Here is an 18,480-nt window from a genome sequence, read left to right on the forward strand (position 1 = left end):
ATGTGAGGGTGTGGAGAGAGAGAAAGAGGAGCATGGAGGAAGGAGGAACTCAAGGGTCTAATTTTAAACCTGGTCTCCTCCATTGTTCCACTCCATTGTGTTTAAATCAGGTCAACAGCCAATAAGATTTAACACTCCAACCGGACTGCCTCTGCCTCTCTTCCTCAAGGGGGGAGTCAAGCATGAACTTCAAGTTTGGGAGATGTGTGAGTGTGTGTGTGTGTGTGTGTGTGTGTGTGTGTGTGTGTGTGTGTGTGTGTGTGTGTGTGTGTGTGTGTGAGTGTGTGCATGTGTGTGTGTGTGTCAGAGAGAGAGAGAGAGTAGTTGAACTAAGTGTGCACAAACCTTATGAGCCTTGTTTAAAGCACTTTTGAGGCAAGGAAAAAAAAAATCTTTTAGTGGTATTAACAACAGACAACAACACAAATTTTGTTCTAAATGGAAGTTCTGATTTGCAAGTGACATTAAGAAGTGACAAATCCATTTTGTTTGCTCTAACTCTTTGTAAGTGTGTATGTATATATAGATATGACTAGGCTTTCCTGAGGTCAAGTGAGGCAGAACTGATTGAGAGGGATACAGACGCTACCAGGGGCCAAGTGTTACAGTGACCTTTGACCCTAACACACGCCACCCTGCATCCCTCCATTCTTGTTGTTAACACACTCACACACACACACACACACACACACACACACACACACACACACACACACACACACACACACACACACTGTCTGTCACAGCTGTGACAAGCGTTGCTGAGGAGGTTAGGGGGCTACATAAAGGAGGGGGACCCCACCAAAAAACCTGCTAAACTCATGACCATGACCCACACACACACACACTGTCATCTTACAAGCATCCTAAAGACAGATCTATTATGAACATAAATTGTTGTACGCAGGGTGTGGAAAATGCACTGTAGATGTGTGTGTGTGTGTGTGTGTGTGTGTGTGTGTGTGTGTGTGTGTGTGTTGTGTGTGTGTGTGTGTGTGTGTGTGTGTGTGTGTGTGTGTGTGTGTGTGTGTGTGTGCTGATTTTAGTAATGGCAACTATGCCTTAACTTTTTTTAGAAATATTGCATAGAGTGTTGACACTATGGTTGGAAGCAAATGTAAATCAAATGATGTTCTTTTTGTGTTTGTGTCTTTCGTGTTGTGGTAAGAGCTAGTGGCTTCCTCTTCAGTTTTGACCTTGCTCTGTATGAGCTAGTTGATTAACATTATATCAGCCTTGCATGATGAGCCTGCCCTCGTGTGGCGGCGTTTCGCTATTGCGGTTTCCTTTTCGAGAGTTGTGATGGCACGCGATGCAATAGCAGTGGAAAGGGAGTAGGGCGAAGGAAATGAAGCACGAGAGTGACAGAGACTTGTTTTTAACTCCAGTGATGAGCACTTTCCAGCCACCCCAGCACTTTCCAGTGCTGACTGTCCCTCTCTCTTTCTCTACTTTGTTCTGACTCTTTCTCTTTCTCTTTCTCTTTCTCTCTCTCTCTCTCTCTCTCTCTCTCTCTCTCTCTCTCTCTCTCTCGCTCTCTCTCTCTCTCTCTCTCTCTCTCTCTCTCTCGCTCTCTCTTTCTGCCCTTTTTCTTGCTCTTCAAATGCTGCACTTAATCATTTCTCTAGCCCCTAAACAGCAGGTCACAAACCCTCCCCACACATCAGTCTCCTTTGGCCCCCTTTCCTGCTGTATCACATTACAAGTGCAAGTGACTCGGAGGTGAAGGGGAGACCAGCAGAATAGTTTTTGGGGGAGGAGGGAGGAGGTGACTTAGAGGAGGATAGGAGAGAGAGAGAGAGAGAGAGAGAGAGAGAGAGAGAGAGAGAGAGAGAGAGAGAGAGAATGTGTGTGTGTGTGTGTGTGTGTGTGTGTGTGTGTGTGTGTGTGTGTGTGTGTGTGTGTGTGTGTGTGTGTGTGTGAATTTGCATCCAGTTAGTTAATTAGGACAAAATATCTTGGTTTTACAGTAAGGATGGGAACATACTGGGAACAAGACCTTCTCAATGTATTGATAAATTTGTGAGTTTGAGACAGGAGAGCTTTGGTTTATTTATAAAATGGCGGCCATGGCAAAATGTCTGGATTCCAGGTGAGTTTCTCTCGCTCTTTCCTTCCCTTTCCCATTCTCTAGCTCTAATGATCTCTCCTGAGGTGGGGTTTAGGGGTTAATTAGCTTTGCTGTTGGTAATGGACTCTACTAATGAGAGAGCATCAAAACCAGCTGGAGTAAGAGCAATAGTAATGAAATGTCAGGGCCAACCCTCTGGAGGAATGTGACATGCCATATACTTTGTGTACTCTGTGCGTGTTGAGAGAGAGAGAGAGAGAGAGAGAGAGAGCGTGTGTGTGTGTGTGTGTGTGTGTGTGTGTGTGTGTGTGTGTGTGTGTGTGTGTGTGTGTGAGAGAGAGAGAGACAGAGAGAGAGAGCACACATGCATATGTGCGTAACTATCTGTATATCTGTCCATGTGTGCTTCAGTATTTGCTTAATTATTATGAAATTATGCATGAAGTGAAGGCCATTAAGACTGCTCACAGGTAAATATTTAGCAATTTTAAGAAGAAACAAGAGCTATGAGACTCTCACTCTCTCTCCCTCACTGTCTCTTTCTTTTCTCTGTCTCCCTCTCGCTTCACTTGGCTGCTGTGTCTGCACTCAGGCTAACATGCTAACACATCAACATTAGAATCATGCAATATGCCTATTCTTCTAAAATTGCAATATACACCTCATTCTATGGTGAACTACGTACTCTTTAAACAGAAAGATTTCTTTATCATATTTATACATTTTATTTCATGACAGATGTAGCCATATAGTGCAGTGATGTACAGAGCACTATGTTTAGGTCTGTTTATCATGGCTGTAGGTATTTATTTGCTTAAGCAATATATATATATATATATATATATATATATATATATATATGTGTGTGTGTGTGTGTGTGTGTGTGTGTGTGTGTGTGTGTGTGTGTGTGTGTGTAATATGCAATTAGCTTTATAATTATTGATACATATTTAGGAATGATTCAATATTTTATGCATTTATGTATCTGAAATAGAATTTACAGTAAGTTTAAATAGGTTTTTAATATGCGAGTTGGTTGTCAGACTACTGCTCTTTAGTGAATCACTAAAGTGAATTTTTCTCTCTCATTGGCTCAGGAACATACAGACAGACAGACAGATGGACAGACAGACAGAAAGACACACACACACACACACACACACACACACACACACACACTTACCTATGTGACAACTGTGGAAGACTACAAGAAGCAGGAAGTTTATATATGACACTAGCGTGACTAATTGCTCAGAGAGATATGTGGGTAAGACAGTGACACATTTGTCTATGCCATGTACTATATTCCACTATCTCATCAGTTTCTCATCCTTAAACAGAGAAAAGTAAATTCATATTCATTATACCGTTTGTTAATTCAGAGGATGTTACATACTACATTCGGTTAATTCACATTTCACACAGAAATACTGGCTTTAATGGTGGTTACCTCTAATAAGTTAAAATATATAAAATTGCTTACATTTGGCCATACCTGAATAGTATTTACATTATGACACATTTAATTTGCTTTATCATCAAATAAGCTTATAAGATATAAAATCATATAAAAATCATACAAAAAATATAAGATCATATATATCCTCAAATTGCATTATAAAATAAATGATCTTTTATATCTTATTATAAAAGATACTTATCTATTATTACCTGTACGACTCGGTCCTTGGGGAGGTCTCAAATCAGTGCCATCACAATTCTGATTTTTGAATACAATGATCAAAACACGCAGACCGTGATACGCAATTTTAGGATATCTTTTATATATATATATATATATATATATATATATATATATATATATATATATATATATCTTTTATATATATATATCTTTTATATATATATATATATATATATATATATATATATATATATATATATATATATATATATATATAAAGATATATATCTTTTATATATATATATCTTTTATATATATATATATATATATATATATATATATATATATATATATATATAAAAGATATATATATATATATCTTTTATATATATATATCTTTTATATATATATATATATATATATATATATATATATATATATATATATATATATATATATATGATATGTGTGTGTGTGTGTGTGTGTGTGTGTGTGTGTGTGTGTGTGTGTGTGTGTTTGGCATTTACAATTTGGCCTTATTCACCCCGAATGGACTGGTTTTAATTATGGATATAAATGCGTTCTTGCAATTTTAAACAGCTGGATGTCATATACTTAATACGCAGTGAAAATATGATTTCATTTCTACCTGTGTAACTTTTCATATCAGCAAGTAAACCCGACAAATTAGTAACCTAAATTTGGTGGGTGGCGCGGGTTGGAAGTTTCATTTAGTCTACAACAAAAGCTTGGTTGGAAAGTGAATTTGTTCATTCAGCTTTGCTCGCCTAACCAAACATTCGTGGCCTATGACTAAAGCATCTGAAATTGTCTGAGCACCACTAAAACTTCTGTGTTCATCAGAGCACGCCTGTTATACCGCGGAGAAGTGATATCCTATCTTATTCTTGTGATCACGGGACGATGCGCGAAGACAGCAAAACATTCCGGTGAGTCACGAGAAACAGGCCGCTAAGCAGAGCGAACTTTCAGATCTGGGTCGCTGATGCTGTCAAGCAGGTAGACAACTGGGGTAAAAGTTACTTATGAAAGGAGAGACAGCAACTCTCTACATGTAAACTGCATTAGGAAAAGCGGTGTAAATGTAGCGTTTTTCATATGCGGATTATTAGATATCTGATTGAAAGGGGCAGGATGAAAAATCGTACGAGCGTAGGCCTTGTGTGTTAAATCCGAGTATTGCTTAGTTCATTCAGTGAGGTCTGTAACAGCCCTGCCATAAATTCTAATAAGGTTTGTAAAGTAGAGAAGAAATTGAACTCAAGAAAGAAAGCAATCATACCAGGACTTTGACATTTCAAATGCTGAGTTATCCAGCCAAGAACAAGACTTCTTTCCCCCCTTAAAGTAATAAATAAATAAATGGAGTAAAATATAGGACCTCTAATGCATGTACATGTTTATGACAAAGTCCTCTTTGATCGATTAGCGATAATTTAAGACAACTGCAAATTTCAGTCTTTGATGTATGAAAACGCTGGAATCTCACTGTGGAATTTACCTAGATGACACCCTGTTTTTTCACATTCTTTCAGTATTTTGGTGTGTGTGTGTGTGTGTGAATGAGTGTGAATGAGTGTGCTTGCGCTTACGTGAGTGTGTGTGCGTGCGTGCGTGTGCGTGCGTGTGTGTGCATGCGTGCGTGCGAGTATATATGTGATAGAGTGTGTGTCAGTGACTGCACGCACACTCTTGTAAAATGCAGGAGAAGGCACGTCCCTGCATCCGAAAGTGTCACTGTTTCAGAAAGATAACATTTAACACATAACATAACATTAGATGTTCTATTAGATGTTGATGAACCATTTAGTTTCATGAACAGTTTTCAGGCCTGAGATCGTTTTCATTTACACACCGAAACTACATGTGATTTTTTTTTTAATCCCACATATGGGGACATTTCTCATTATTTTCATACTGGATATTAATGTAAAAAATGGAAATTGTACCTTTTACCTTTTAATTTTTGGCTCTGTTATTTAGAAGGCAAAACCAACTGCATATTGTTGCATGTGATTGCTCTGTCTTTTTAAAACTTCTTCTAATTCTAATTCTTTACCTGTCTATAAATTCAAATATTCAGTTCCTAATTGAAAAAGTGGAGATGTAACAGAGGGAATTCATTGAGGTTACTTCAGAATGCTTCACTGTGGTATTTTGTCCTTTTCCAGACGTGAACAACCACTGTTTAGTGTCTAACTGAAAAACATGTGGAGACAAATTGGTAAGAAAAGTTAATCTAAACTTTATCCTCTGAAATTGTTCATTTGTCCTCACAACTAAGCATGGGGTACTCCTCTACCTCTCACTGCGACCAGTTTGGGGTTTTTTAAACCATATTTCTCTCTTCTCCCCAAAAGCCCTGCTTTGGCTTTGTGTCTCTTTACCAGCACGGAGATGCTGCCAGTTTGTGCTCTGCGTGTCCCACCTCGGTGCCAGTGCAGGTTTTTTCCAGTTGAAATTGCCGAACAATTCGAACAGGAAAAGAGTCCAGTGCAGCGTAATTTGGCAGACAATTATCAGTCAATTATTCAAATCTAGCCAGCAGTACAAGCTGGAAGTGAAGATCTGGGAGGTTTGTTTATTTCAGCATGGGTGCTTTTGATCTTTAACTGCTTTAAAATTAAGCCAATGATTGAACGCCATAGTAAGCTGGTGTCTCGAGTTCTCAGTGCAGGCACTGTGTCTCCTGCTCTTCTCTCTGGTTTGTTCGTTTCTGCATGCAGGGTCTCCCTTTGATGCTCATGCCATATAGCGCAGTTGCCCTGAAATCCCACCCCAATGCCTCGCTTCCATTGGCTGCAGTTGTGAAGTGACATGGTCAAAGATCATTGCCTTTTCTCTCTCCCTCTTTCTCTCTCTTCACACTAGATATCAGGATGTCCAAAACGCTTGAGGATGAAAAGTCTGGGGTTGACGTTCCTGCCGACAGCACAGGTGTGTGTGTGTTCATGCATGCGTGTTTGCTCACAGTGTTCTTCATGATTGGGAACATGGGTAGGGCAGTGTGAATATATGTGAAATATTGTGATTCAAAGTATGTGGAGGAGAAACATTGTGCACATGAAGTCAAGATGATTCATTTCTTCATTTAGTGTTTTTCTAGGCATATATTTGTGTGCATGCATGCAGGTGTTTGTGGGTGTGGGTGTGTGTGTGTGTGTGTGTGAGAGTGTTATTGTGTATTGCTGATTGGATCTTGTGTGTTATTTCACACATTTCTCATTTTTTCCACTAAGCCTGAATCAGGCCCACAGAACACTTTAGTCAGCCCGAGCCTTCTGATTTATGCCACAATACAGGCCACACACATATATCCACACACACACACACACACACACACACACACACACACACACACACACACACACACACACACACACACACACACAGTGTGACCAGGTTAAATGTTGTGTGGTAGTCTAGTAATGTGATGCCTCTGGCTAACCAGCTGACTCTTTGTTGATGTGAGGGCCAAAGCCCGAGGCACTACCCTGACCCAAGAGTGTGTGTGTGTGTGTGTGTGTGTGTGTATACACTTCATGCGTGTTTGTGTGTATTTGTGCATGTGTGTGCTCTCTTCTAGATTCAGAGCGAAACAGTCCTGAGGCTAGTGATCAGGTATGTCACTCTCTATCACCAACGTACCTGCTCTGTCCTGTGTTGTGGAATTAATTTGTATTATCAATCATTAATATGATATGATGTGATATGATATGATGAACAGAAATATCATTGTGTTTTAGGGTATATTTAATTTTGTAGGTTATCAGTGAAAGCATTTAACAGTACAGTAAATTTCAGCGGTCACTTCACTGTATTATTATGATCTAATTGTTCTGATATATAAATACAATTAATATTAATTAAATTAGATGAGATTTACATATTCATAGTATGTACTAAACAGATCAAACTAGTCATTCCGAAGTGAACTGTGCTGTTTTTTGGTTTGTTTGTTTGTGTCTGGTGGTAATGGATGAAATGTAATGCCTGTGGTATGTTCTGTTCTTTTTGTTTTTTCCCGTGTCCACTTAGCCAATGAAAACAAGTCCATTCTGCCTTTCCCCAACCCCAAGTCACACCAAGGTGTGTTTGTGTATGTGTGTTTGTAGCACATTGGGGGCGGCTGACATGAAGTTGTGAGGGTGTACGTGAATCTGTTTTGGAGTGTGTGTGTCAGCCAATCTGCTTTGTCTTTTCTTTCTGAGGGTTTCCAAACCCTCAGATGCTGCTGGTTAAAAAGTCAGTACTATGCAAGTAGGAGCAGGTGACTGACTTGTAATGACTTGTAATTCCCCACCTAGATGTGTGACCAAATAAAAAGATGTAGATGAGTAAGATTGGAAATAACTGGGTCTAAGCTTGACCTCATCTGACATAGGAGTCCACAGCACATGCTTATTTACATCACATGGCCATTTACATCACATGGTCATTTTAGTGGATTCAGGTTGGCGTTCTTCCTCTCATTGCTCTATTCTGATGTGAGCCTGGCAGAATGTATGTTCAATTTGGAAGGATATGGCTGTGATGAAAAGCTTTCATGTTTTTGGGGTGGGTGTATTGCAAAACTCTTTCTAATGTGTGTGTGTGTGTGTGTGTGTGTGTGTGTGTGTGTGTGTATTACAGGTTAAGGCAGAAGAAGCAGCTGAGATGTCCAGTTCCCATGCTCCACCACCTCAGTCTGCCCAGCCCACCCTACCACACACACAGCTAATGCTGGCCGGCAGTCAACTTGCTGGGGTACACACACACACACACACACACACACACACACACAAACACAATGCAAATCCTGTAGGAATGTTAGCATGCCAAACATGTAAGAAGCATTAAACTTGGCTCATTAAAAAAGCATCCAGCTAACCAGATATGGTTTCTGATTTCTGTTCAGCTGCTTCTCAATTCCTTGCATTTGATCACTAACAGAGTGCTAAACATTTTATTCAAATTCCATAAAAAAACAATACAATTACACTTGTAAATAATAAATACATTGCTGTTTGTTATAAAAGTAATAAGTACATATGAAGAAGATTTCAGGGAGTAAATTATATATGTTTTATTAAATATATAAATTAATTTATCTTCTAAACCACTTAATCCAATTCAGGGTCACAAGGGCAGCACAATCGCAGCAGCACAGGGCTGTAGTGGATTAGAGGCCTAGGCTTTCAGAATGTAAAGTAATAACAGTAACCATAGTAATCCTAATCATAGTTTCAGGTTAATTTGGTGAATGTTAAATTCAGACACTCAGGAGATAAAAAGGGGAATAACTTTACAGTGAATTGGACTAAATATCCCAGCCCTTCCCTTTTCTGAACTTTGCCCGCCCTAAATCACACCTCTTTCCTTCCTTTAACCTTGCTATTTTGCTTAGGTGCCACATTAGGATTTAGAAAGCTTTCTTACTTATGCCACTGCAGCTAAGATTGGCTCGCTACCTCTGTGGTGACTCCGCCCTCTCCTCTGTCCCCTCCTCCTCTGTGGTGACTCCGCCCTCTCCTCTGTCCCCTCCTCCTCTGTGGTGACTCCGCCCTCTCCTCTGCTCTTTCCTTTGACTGGTTCTCTGCATGCCCGCCTCCAGCTGGCTGCCCTCCTCCCTGCCCAGCAGCAGCTCCTGCTCCAGCAGGCCCAGGCGCAGCTCCTGGCCGCAGCCGTCCAGCAGTCCAGTGCTGCCCACGCTGCCCACGCTGCACACGCTGCACACGCTGCCGCCAATCAGCAGCAGCAGGCCAGTCAGACCCCAGCACAGGTTCAGCAGCAAGCCAAATCCGAGCAGAGTCCCACCCAAGCTCCTCCATCTCTTGCCCTCTCGCAGCCAATCCAGCTCACCGCCCAGGTACAGCCGGCACTGCAAGATGAATCTGTGCCCTTACTATGCATCTCAGCCTGTTGTTCCTTTGATAAGAATGTTAATGACAAAATTAATGCATGATATTGCTGCAGCTGACATGCATTTCAATGATACTTCCAGTCATTTCTAGTAGAGTAGATTTTGAAACTCAGTGATTAGCATTGCAGAAATAAAGCCATTAACTGAAATTCAGGAGTCCCAGCTGTGCCATGTGGTATCCCTGTTGGGTAGCCCTAAGAACTCATCTGGCAGCATTTTGCAGCTGAAGGTTGACCAGGTTCATCTCTTCTTAGCCTCTATGCCAAGTACCCGCCAGTTAGCCAATGGTGGCATAGCAGAGATGGCATGGCCATACAGCCAGTAATTATTAAACAGCTATGCTGTCTTGTACTGTGGGGAAGATGGCCACTGACAGCCCCTTAAGTCTATTGTGCTGGCCATAGGTAGACTAAAGGAAAGAGTAAAGTAGAACACGTGCCATAAACCTGTGGAACTGATTCCTAATGAATACCCCTGTAGGACATTCAGCAGTTGTTACAGCTGCAGCAGTTGGTCCTGATGCCTGGTCATCCTCTACAGTCTCCAGCCCAGTTCCTCTTACCCCAGGCCCAGGCTCAGCAGAGCCAACAGGGTAAGTCTCTTCTCTCTCTCTCACACACACAGTCACACATATATACACACACACACACACACATACCAACCCCCCCCCCCCCCCCCAGACACCACGTGCACAGATGCAGCATTTTTTTTAAAATTGTGTGTGTGTGTGTGTATGTGTATATATGTATATATGTGTGTGTATATATGTATGTGTATGTGTGTATATATATATATATAATATGCACCACTATATGGTGAGTGAATATGCACCACTCACCACATAGTGCACCACTCACACAGATACAAAAATTCTAACTCACACACATGCCACATGTTTACAAATTTTATGGTCTTTTGTGACTCTTTTTAGAACATCATTCATATTTATTTCATTTCTCCATTTCCCTCTCTCTCTCTCTCTCTCCTTCTTTCTCTGTCCATCACTCTCTTTCTCTGTGTTTCCCTCTCTGTATTTTGCCCATTCACCCAGGTCTGCTATCAACACCAAATTTGATTCCACTACCTCAGCAAAGTCCAGGAGCTCTCCTGACCACCCCACCTAGACTGGGCATGCAAACACAGGTACCGTACACCTGCACGCTTCCCTTCCAAGTAACTGCCATGGGCCCACCAACACTTTGTTCCTTTCTTGCATCTTATCCTGATAAGATGTTAATAGACTGGATGTAGTCTTCATAGATAAATGCATCTCCACCTAGCCAGATTAAAATTCCATTGCTACATAGCTCAAATATCAAGATCCAGGTGTAAACACGATCTAGGTCACATTTTTTACAGATTCAAAGAGCACTGGAAAAAGGCTGTTTAGTTTTACAGAAATTCAAGGTTGAGAGCATACAGTATGAGTGCTTCACTGTGACACCTACGATGTATGAAAGAACTCGCAGGGTGACACTGGTGTCAGCAAACAAATCTGTTTGTGTCATTAAAGCAGTACTTCATTCAACAATGCTAACACAGTTGAAAGGAAATGATGCTGCCCTCTAAAGGTTTTATCATATTTAGAATTTTGTTTTGTGAGTGGTGGGTGATATTTGGGCCAATTTATTCTTTTAAGAGAAAAAAATGTAGATGGAGAAGCAGTATTTTGTTATAGGTTATAGGTTATATAAAACTTTATGAAGATTTGAGACCACAGTATGTGTATCCTGTGTGTGCTGTAGCGGCGTCATGATGACAGGCTGTGGTCGTTACAGAGGGAGAAGAGCGTGGAGAGCGGTGTGAGCTCCGCCCCCTCAGTAGTCCCACCTGTAAGCTCTATTGCCACAGTTACCCCAAATGCCGAGGAACCCAGTGACCTGGAGGAGCTAGAGCAGTTTGCTCGAACCTTCAAACAGAGGAGGATTAAACTGGGCTTCACACAGGTGTGTGTGTGTGTGTGTGAGAGAGAGAGAGAGAGAGGGAGAGAGAGAGAGAAAGGTATTTATATATAGCACAGACTCCTTATAAATATATAGCTTTATGCCTTTGAAAACCTTGTTGTAATGATTGTTTTAAATTCTTGAAAATTGGCCGACTCTCAATATCCATGTAATAGCATTATAACTGAATCTAATCATAAATATACACCCCATATATTTGTTTACTCTGGGTTGAAAAAAAAGTAATGTGTGAGTGTATTTGTGATGTCTTGTCTGTCTGTGTGTGTCATGTTAGGCTGAACTGATTAATGCCGAATTGATGAACACTGTGGTGTGTCACAGTTGGAGGAGATTGTGTGGAAACATAAGTCAAAGAGCCCAGCCATGCTGTGACATTGATGCTGATTACTTTATCTGTCTGTGTGTGTCTGTGTGTGTGTGTTTTAACACTTTTCCCCTTGTTTGTAGGGTGATGTGGGAATGGCCATGGGGAAATTGTACGGAAACGACTTTAGTCAGACCACTATCTCCCGTTTTGAGGCACTCAACCTCAGCTTCAAGAACATGTGCAAACTCAAACCACTGCTGGAGAAGTGGCTAAGTGATGCAGGTGTGTGTGTGTGTGTGTGTGTGTGTGTGTGTGTGTTTGTGTGTATGTATGTATGTGTGTATATATAATGTATGTATATATATGTAGTGTGTGTGTGTAACTGCATGTGTGTGTGAGTGCATGCAAAATGCCACATCAACACATCACAGATACTTAGTGTGTGTATGTGTGTGTGTGTGTGTGTGTGCAGAAACCATGGCGATAGACAACATGCTACCTAGTCCCAGCTCCTTGTCTTCTCCTATGCTGGGTTTTGAGGGGATGCCTGGTCGCCGTAGGAAGAAACGCACCAGCATCGAGACAAACGTCCGTGTGGCACTGGAGCGCAACTTCATCACGGTGAGACTTGCACGCTCAGTCCGCATCACATGCTTGAAGAAAAAGATAGAGAAAAATAAACATGCACTTGACAGTTTTAGGCTAGCAGTAGCAGTGATCTATAAATAATCAAATCAGGTATACATCATCATCAAATCTACACATCACATTGTTTTGTTCTCTAGGAGGAAAAATTAACAAAGAAATAATCACATAAAATACCTAAGATCTATTAACTCAATGTGTTTAAATTGATCGTCTGCACAAAGTATATTTTCCATCGCATAATCAGACCATCTGATGAGACTGATGTCTAAATATCATTGTGTATCTCAGAGCCATATATTTCATGTGCTGCCTTTATTGTATTCTATGCAGAACCAGAAGCCTACCTCGGAGGAGATCCTTCTGATGGCGGAGCAGCTCAACATGGAGAAGGAGGTGATCCGCGTCTGGTTCTGCAACCGCCGACAAAAAGAGAAACGCATCAACCCCTCCAGCGCCACCCCTCCCTTGCCCAGCCAGCCACCCCCTGCGATGCACAAACCCCCCTGCTACAGCCCACACATGGTACGACCCTCCCACGCGCTGCCCCACCCACCTCACCTCCTCGGAACCCACCCCCCTACTGAGATCACTGGATTGAGTCGTTTTCTGTCAGGCCGTCCCTTTAAAATTAGCACGTTCAGCTCTGGTGCTAAGTGTGATTTAGAAAAGGTCAAATGATTCATTTGTCACCTAAATTGGTCCTGAAATGATGAAACCAAGCAAGCTCTTCTCCATATTGCATTGAACATACCACAGTTAGCACCAGTGCCTCCTCGGCGGTTCCACCAGTCCCTGCAATCTGCATGTGTGAAGTTACTTTGCCAAATACAACACACCAGTGGCTCTAAACCTCTCTGAATGTCTCAGTAAAGTGAGAGTATCAGGACACACTCCTGTTGTCACCTCCATTTTTTGTGGTTTTATCACTACAGTGTAACATATGGAGGAGCAGACAGGGAAAAGCAGTTAAAAGTTTTAGGTAGAGGTGAGTTGACTCGTCCTCAGTAATGAGCTGTAAAATGGGAGCTGAAATGGTCCCTGCATCGAGTTCACGACCCTCAAAAAAAAAAAAAAATCTACATTAAACAGAAGCAGTCAGAAATGCTGCCATGATATGATGACTTTGCATTGAGTTTTTCTGGTACCACCTGATTTCAGAACAGTTTTGTGGCTCGCACCTCAGATGTTATCCTGAAGAAAAACTCTTTTTCTTTACTTCCCATTAGAACACTGCACTGTTCCACTCCATCCCCCTCTCATCTGAATGGAAGGCCATTTTGTGTTGTTTGGGTTTTTTTGTTTGTTTTTCTTTTTTTTTTTTTGGTTTGTTTCCTGTTGCTAAATATTTGGAAATCAGCTACATATAAAGGCTCACAATAACTGTCTGGTTGGTTTAACACCATTTTCTCAAAGGCGAGAAGCAAGCAACAGGGCTGAGCATGGTGCATTACTCTTCAAGTACACCAGCAGGTACAAAACACACTCGGTCAGGAGGCTTCACACAGATGAGCGCACAGAACCTGATCCAGCTTGACGCCTCCGGACCAGATCCGGCTCGCGCAAGTGAGGCCGATGAGGAGACAGATGAACCCATCCCTGGAAGAAACGGTGCCATTGGAGCAGAACGTCCCAGCGCTGATAGACACACCCTAATGCAGTTTAAAACACATCATACCATGATGTTCTCGTGTGTCTCCTCTCTTTGCGATTCCACAGATGGGTCACACGAGACCCCTATTTATCTGTATATACATATAAAGCTTGGAGAAATCTGAATTAAACTCAGTTTGGGAAGAACAAGTATATGACAAATGGTGGTTGCAAAGAAAAGTTATTTTATATATTATGGAAACTGGACTCTGCACCAAATTATGAAATGTCCGTAGGTCAGATGGTGATGTATTAGATATTATTTTATACTAATATAGAAAGTTAAAATTTTCTGCCAGTGACTAAACAGACATAGTAGATATAACAGAATTTGAGCAGTCCTGGTAATCCCATTGTTCATTTATTAGACTGTTCACTGAATAACAGTGAAATATGGTACTATCACTGTGTGAATATTTAAACTACAACTATTACTTTAAGTAAAATTCAAAACCAAATCTGCACTCTCTTAATGACATATTTATGATATCAAAAACTGAAGAGAAAATAAGGTCCAAAAATGTTGAGAACCACTAATATATTCCATCATATTTCTGAGCATGCAAAGACCCTGGGCAGCAGACTAATATGCTGCACCTTCTCTTGTCTTTGTCCCTCTTTCTCTCTTTAACTCTCTTATTCTCTCCAGATGTCCAGTCAGGGACTAGCACAGCCAGCCACAAGCCTCAGTGCTACAGGTAAGAGACTGTTTTCAGAAAGCCTGAAATTCATTTGATATCATGTAGCTGTTTGTACAGGAAATATGTCATTTTACTCTGAGAACAGCAAACAGTGATCAGAAATGTGCTGACAGTATATTCTATAACATGGTTCTGTATCTTCTCCCTGGACCTGAAAGTCTCTCTGTCTCTTTCATTGGTCTGTAGCTGTTAGTCCCACCCCCTCTGTAACCTGCCCTCCTAACCCCATTGGCCATGCAGCAGTCAGCACTGCCCCACCTTCAGTGACACCGCCTCCTCTCAGCACAGCAAGCCCCGCCCCACCTCATTTAAGTAGCCCTGGTCTCAACACAGGGTAAGCACACTGCACTCTCTCTCTCTCTCTCTCTCTCTCTCTCTCTCTCTCTCTCTCTTTCTAATTCACACACACTTGTTCAATGTCTTTATAATTTTTCCTCAGAAAGATGAGTTTCATATATGGATTCACAGCCTAATGGGGTGATGTTAAGAAATTCCTTGAAGTTCAGAACCCACATAATCAAATTGCCATTCGCAGTGAAGCAGACCATTCAGGCAACAGACAAGATGCAGGCAAACGTGCGAGGTTAATGGAGAAGCATCGTAACACAAATTTAACAAAGTACGAAGAGCATACTAGTGAGTCAGGAAAGATCTGTGAGGTGATGGGATTCATGGGTTACGAGAATGTGACAGTGTGAATGGTTAATCATATACAAAGGCCAATTCAAATCTTGAACAGCCCACTATAAATTCCACTGACTTTATCAGTGCCACACCCGAGCTCTCACTAAGCCTGTCATTCGCGGTGTCCTTTTGTTTGCCCTTGTCATTAACATAACGTTTTCTGAAACTTCCGAGGCAGGGCGGCCGAGTGGGCAGACCCTATCCATTATCAAAATCTCATGAGCCCCGGCGTTAAAGCACATCGGTCACATTTCTCTCTTCATTAGTGTGAGCGCTGGGGCAGAAGGGAAATGTGTATCGCTAAACTCACTGCTGCACTACAGAGTGTTGAGAGATGCTGAATTGCTGGCTGTCTGGTGAAAGGAATTCAGTTGTCTGGCATGTGGCAGACTCCAGCTTGATGACCAGCTCTTTTAATTTCGGCCTTTTTCACCTGGACATTCACACACAGGCCTGGATGTGTGTGCCTCTGTGGATTTTTGAGATGATGCTAAATATCCTCGCTTCTCCCCTGCATGTATGAATGTGTGCGTGTGTGTATGTGTGTGCTCACTCACATGCATTTGCTTGCGTGTGTGTGTGTGCGTGTGTGTGTGTGTGTGTGTGTGTGTGTGTGTGTGCGTGTGTGTGTGTGTGTGTGTATATGGGACCATGCAACTTGCAGGAACACAGTGATGGGTGTAAGCACAGGCATGAACCAGGCCCTCATCAGCAGCAGCCCTCTGGCTACAATGCAAGGTTTGTGATGGAGGGAGCAAGAGCTGAAAGGGAGAGAGGGGAAGAGAGATGGGGGAGAAAAGGAGAGAGCAGGAGAGAGAGAACACAATGGTGGATATTTAGTTGAGGAAACAAAATAGAAAGGAGAGTATCTGCAAGAGTAACATGAAAGAAAAAAAGTAGCCAAGTGAATCAGTGAAAGACAGTGGAGGGTGAGAGCTCCCCAATCCTTTTCACATTACTATAGTGAAGGCTATTTTAGACACATTCTCTTGTTGAGGATGGCTTTTTTTTTCCTGTTCATAACCGTGTACTGTGTGTAAATGGGAGGACAGGAGGAATTAAAATGTGTAACTCATCCCCTCACATCCCTGCCACAAGCATATTCCCACTGAACGAATGAGTGTGTGTGTGAGCAAATGAGTGTGTGTGAGCAAAACCTTTCTTTCATTGTTTCATTCTAATCCGTTCACATGCTCTCACATTCCTAATACATTCTCATTTCCATTGTCTTCTGTTCAACTAATAGTTAGCTGATACTGATACTTCTTTTTGTCTCACAGCTCTGGCTGCCAGTGGTGGCCAGATGTCCATTACTGCTCTTGAGAGTGGCGGTCAGATGTTCCTCAGCGGAGCTGGAGGTCCAGGGGCTGGACTTCGCCCCTCCCTCTTCCTAAACCGCCCCACTTTGTTGCCCATAGCAGCAGGTGCCAGCATGGGGTTGGTCAGTGCTGCCCGGTGTTCTCCACCTCCCAGCGTCAGTCACATGAGCCCAGACTCATGTTCTGCCTCTCCTTGCTCAAGCCCCGCCTCATTCTGCTCTTTCAGTGAAGCCTCGCCGCCAGCCCTGGGTGGGGCAATGGCTGAGTGACACCCATGGCAACCTGTTACTTGCTTGAGGGGCGGAGTTGATGGAGCAGTTGTAACATGAAAAAAACCTCGCCTTTTCAACCAAAGCCATCTCTCACTCTCTTGTTCCTCTCCTGCACTCCCTCCCTCACTGAGTCTTTTAATGCTAAAACCACACAGACTGAGGGAGGGAGGGAGGAGTCGGGGAGAATCGGGGATGAAGAGAGAACAGGAGAACGGGGGGTGTTTAAACCAAAAAGTTTGATCTGTTATTTCATTTGAAGAGGTGGCATTGCTGCGCTTCTTTGTTGGCCATGAATGGTAATGCTCCTTTCTAATCTAAAAAGAGACTTCTACAAATGGATGAAGGTGAGAGCAGGAATGAAGCCAAAAAAAAGAGAAAACGACTTGTAAAAAAACGGGTTGCAAAGAAAAGAAAAGAAGTACTACTACTGGACAAGTGTCGCTGGGAGGAAGGGAAGATGTGACCCAAAAAAGGAAAGAAAAATACACAAAAAAATACAAACACACCAAAATCGCCAAAACAAAATACCAAAAACCGAAACCAAAAAATCGGAGAGAAAAGCTTTACCTGAAAGACTTTTAAACCCGTCCAGGATCAGCTCACCTTCACAAAACAGCATCACAAATATTCCTAATTTTTCAGGTTGTATGTATGTATTTCATTTCCTTTAGTCATGCAGTGTTCACTGTTCATCCTCTTTCAGATTCTCCTGAAACGTACATATTTTTGAGCATTTTCTTATCTGCTAAGATGTTAAGTTCATTCAGAGCTTTCTCAGTCTACCTCTGCTGTCAGCTTACTCCATTTACTCCATTTCAGATGACCTTAATTCCATTTCAGATTACTATGTTTCTGGATACTTCGATTCTTTGTCATCTTTAACTATGAGATTTTGAATGTGGTGACATTAATACAGATGCCCCAAAACAGATATACTATATAGACACACAAACTAGAATGTCATGATGATGTAGAAATATTCTCGCTAACCCTGTATTTATCATCCACATATTTTTATCCATACTGTCATCTTATTTCAAACCACAACTCGGATTCATTCTCTTGGATACCAAAGCGTTTGTCTGACCTTTTAGCACTGACTAACAAGCGTTCAGACCAGACCTCAGACATGTCAAAAAAAAACAAACACCAAACATAAACAAATAGACATACACATGAAGAAGACTGATTAAAATAAGCGACGCAAGCCCCTTCTCCCAAGCCTCCAAATGCCTGCCCTACATGCTCTCTTGCTCCCTATCCTGTGCTTCAAAGGGATCAAGACCAAATGGGCCA

The 18,480-nt window shown here is 41.8% G+C and overlaps 1 protein-coding gene across 1 annotated transcript in view; it reads left to right on the top strand.

The window, feature by feature from the left end:
- The window catches only part of pou2f2a (POU class 2 homeobox 2a), a 39,850-nt gene extending 22,669 nt beyond the window's left edge, over window positions 1–17,181 (top strand). Inside the window, exons 2-16 of the mRNA XM_081706100.1 lie at window positions 6,609–6,674; window positions 7,324–7,358; window positions 7,776–7,826; window positions 8,370–8,483; window positions 9,331–9,585; window positions 10,120–10,231; window positions 10,691–10,782; window positions 11,385–11,585; window positions 12,051–12,192; window positions 12,383–12,531; window positions 12,889–13,080; window positions 14,858–14,906; window positions 15,096–15,243; window positions 16,258–16,331; window positions 16,874–17,181. Coding sequence (XP_081562226.1) covers window positions 6,609–6,674; window positions 7,324–7,358; window positions 7,776–7,826; window positions 8,370–8,483; window positions 9,331–9,585; window positions 10,120–10,231; window positions 10,691–10,782; window positions 11,385–11,585; window positions 12,051–12,192; window positions 12,383–12,531; window positions 12,889–13,080; window positions 14,858–14,906; window positions 15,096–15,243; window positions 16,258–16,331; window positions 16,874–17,181 — 1,988 coding nt within the window. The remainder of the gene's footprint in view (window positions 1–6,608; window positions 6,675–7,323; window positions 7,359–7,775; window positions 7,827–8,369; window positions 8,484–9,330; window positions 9,586–10,119; window positions 10,232–10,690; window positions 10,783–11,384; window positions 11,586–12,050; window positions 12,193–12,382; window positions 12,532–12,888; window positions 13,081–14,857; window positions 14,907–15,095; window positions 15,244–16,257; window positions 16,332–16,873) is intronic.
- The last annotated feature ends 1,299 nt before the right edge of the window (window positions 17,182–18,480 follow it).

The sequence above is a fragment of the Electrophorus electricus genome, chromosome 2 (genome assembly GCF_041902795.1).
Source record: "Electrophorus electricus isolate QZ-2024a chromosome 2, ASM4190279v1, whole genome shotgun sequence".
Classification (NCBI taxonomy): domain Eukaryota; kingdom Metazoa; phylum Chordata; class Actinopteri; order Gymnotiformes; family Gymnotidae; genus Electrophorus; species Electrophorus electricus.